Source organism: Pteropus vampyrus, unplaced genomic scaffold (assembly GCF_000151845.1).
Source record: "Pteropus vampyrus isolate Shadow unplaced genomic scaffold, Pvam_2.0 Scaffold137, whole genome shotgun sequence".
Classification (NCBI taxonomy): Eukaryota; Metazoa; Chordata; class Mammalia; order Chiroptera; family Pteropodidae; genus Pteropus; species Pteropus vampyrus.
Window position 1 is genome coordinate 5,769,170 of NW_011888918.1, and position 1,999 is coordinate 5,771,168.

General features: G+C 35.3%; 1 protein-coding gene across 17 annotated transcripts in view; it reads right to left on the reverse strand.

The window, feature by feature from the left end:
• Positions 1-92: 92 nt before the first annotated feature.
• Positions 93-1,999, reverse strand: part of PARP11 (poly(ADP-ribose) polymerase family member 11) — a 46,322-nt gene continuing 44,415 nt past the window's right edge. For all 17 annotated transcript variants that reach the window (XM_023535133.1, XM_011367876.2, XM_023535135.1 and 14 more), the window contains one exon: positions 93-812. In XM_023535133.1, coding sequence (XP_023390901.1) covers positions 496-812 — 317 coding nt within the window. In that variant the 3' untranslated portion in view covers positions 93-495. The remainder of the gene's footprint in view (positions 813-1,999) is intronic.

Genomic DNA, 1,999 nt, shown 5'->3' on the forward strand with positions numbered 1-1,999 from the left:
AGATCCCCTCTTCAGAATACCAACAAGGCAACATATTGATTGGTGAACAATATCAGAATTCAGTTTACAAAGGATCCGTTTCTCTGAAGGGATACATTTGTGTCTACATTTTTATTTTTTGAACATGTATATGAATAAGTCCATTTGAGTTGAAAACATTTATCCTGATAACACCCATATAAACTTTAAAAATTCTAAATGTTCATGTTCACTGAGACTCAGCTGATTCAATTTGAGCGGTTATCTTTTCCCCCTAGGTGTTAAATGGCAATGGTATCGATCTTTAACAAACAAGACTGTGAATAACGAACAAAAACAAAACAGCAAAAAACCAACCTTAAAGTCAGTATGTCTTTTTATATGGAGGCCACTTTTTTTCATATCTGTTTCAAAGGTACCAGATAATTAACATTTAGTGGCTAGATGACAGGAGAGCAAATCTTCCTGCAAAAAAATTAATAGAACTTCTGTGACCACTGAGATTTAGAAGTAAAATCAATGAAAGTCTATTAAGTACTCCGGATAGATCTGGTTGGCATCAAACACAACAAAGATCTTTGGATTCCAGGTGTCATCCACACAGCTGTCATATAAATTCACATAGCTACCATCTTTAGAAGGAGGTCGCATGTATTTGGAGTCTCCGTTTATGTAATCTCCAATTAACACTCGAGCAAGAAACATAGATTTATATGTTCTAAATAGATGCCGCTGTTGCAAGCTTACACCATGAATTTGGAATGTGTTTCCATGTTTTATGTCATCTTTGCAGAAGCGACTGGAGTAAGCAGCATCTCTAGCAAAATAGGTTCCTTAAACAAAGAGGACCAAAAAAAAAAAAAGCCAAAATTACTCCGAAGAATACATGAAACACCAACAAAAACATTCTAACTGTTAGGGGAAGAGACACATGGAATTGTATAACAAAAATAGATGTGGAATTTCTTCATCTGTAGATCTTAAAGGAAAGAACAGAAATCCATCTGTTATAGACAACTGTGATTCAGACTGTCACAGGGATAGATTTGCTAGTATAGACCAGTCCCCACCACCAAACCATTCCACCCTCACCAAAATGGAGCTGCCAGACTTCTGTTTTTAAAAGGAATCTTACAAAGAAATCCAATATGTAAGACAGATACAAACTATTTTTGTGATTAAAAGTGTGGCAGGACCTCTCTCCATTTCTATTTCCTTCTACCACTTTCCTCACCCAGCTACCCTGTCCAGCATCCATTAAAGCTCCGGAGAGCACAATGAAAACTACTGGCCTACAGAGATTATAACAAACCCCAAGAAACCACATTTCTATGATAGCGGGTAACAGTTCAATAATATTTCTGGAAATAATAGAACTCTATGTCCAGGAAAAGATTTCTGAAGAGAGTGCAATACTGTTCACAATTATCCCCAAAAAACAATTTCATTGGTTCATTGCCTAAATATGAAAACTCAATAAAGCATCCGAAAAGGTAGGCCCAGGAGACTGACATCATTATAGGGACACTTATTTTAAAAAATTTTGGAAAAGAAGGGCAAAGTCTCATATTACCCAATACTGAATGGATTTATGTAACACTTTTTGATCCTCTTACAGTTAAATAAATGGAATGGCCTTGTCGGTAGTTATTTTAAAAACTAATTTACTTTTTAAAAATGTAGCACATCCTGATCCTAAGTGGCAGTCAGTTCTGGTGACGGAGGTAAGGTACGAGGTAAGTACCAGAAAAATAAATGTCCATCCCTTACCTTTTCCCCTCATCTCTCTCCTTAATTTGCTTGAGTAGTGGGCATAAATTGGAGAACTTGGACTTTCACAACATTAGAAAAAAGGTGAGGATTTCCCCCATTATTCCTTATTGCTCATTAATATTCTTACCTATCATTTTCTAAAAAACAAAACAAAACAAACAAAAAATACTAGTACCTAGACCTGTGCACAATATAATTAATTTATTTTATAGTTCTCTAAATATGTGACATAAAACAATGTGGTTTT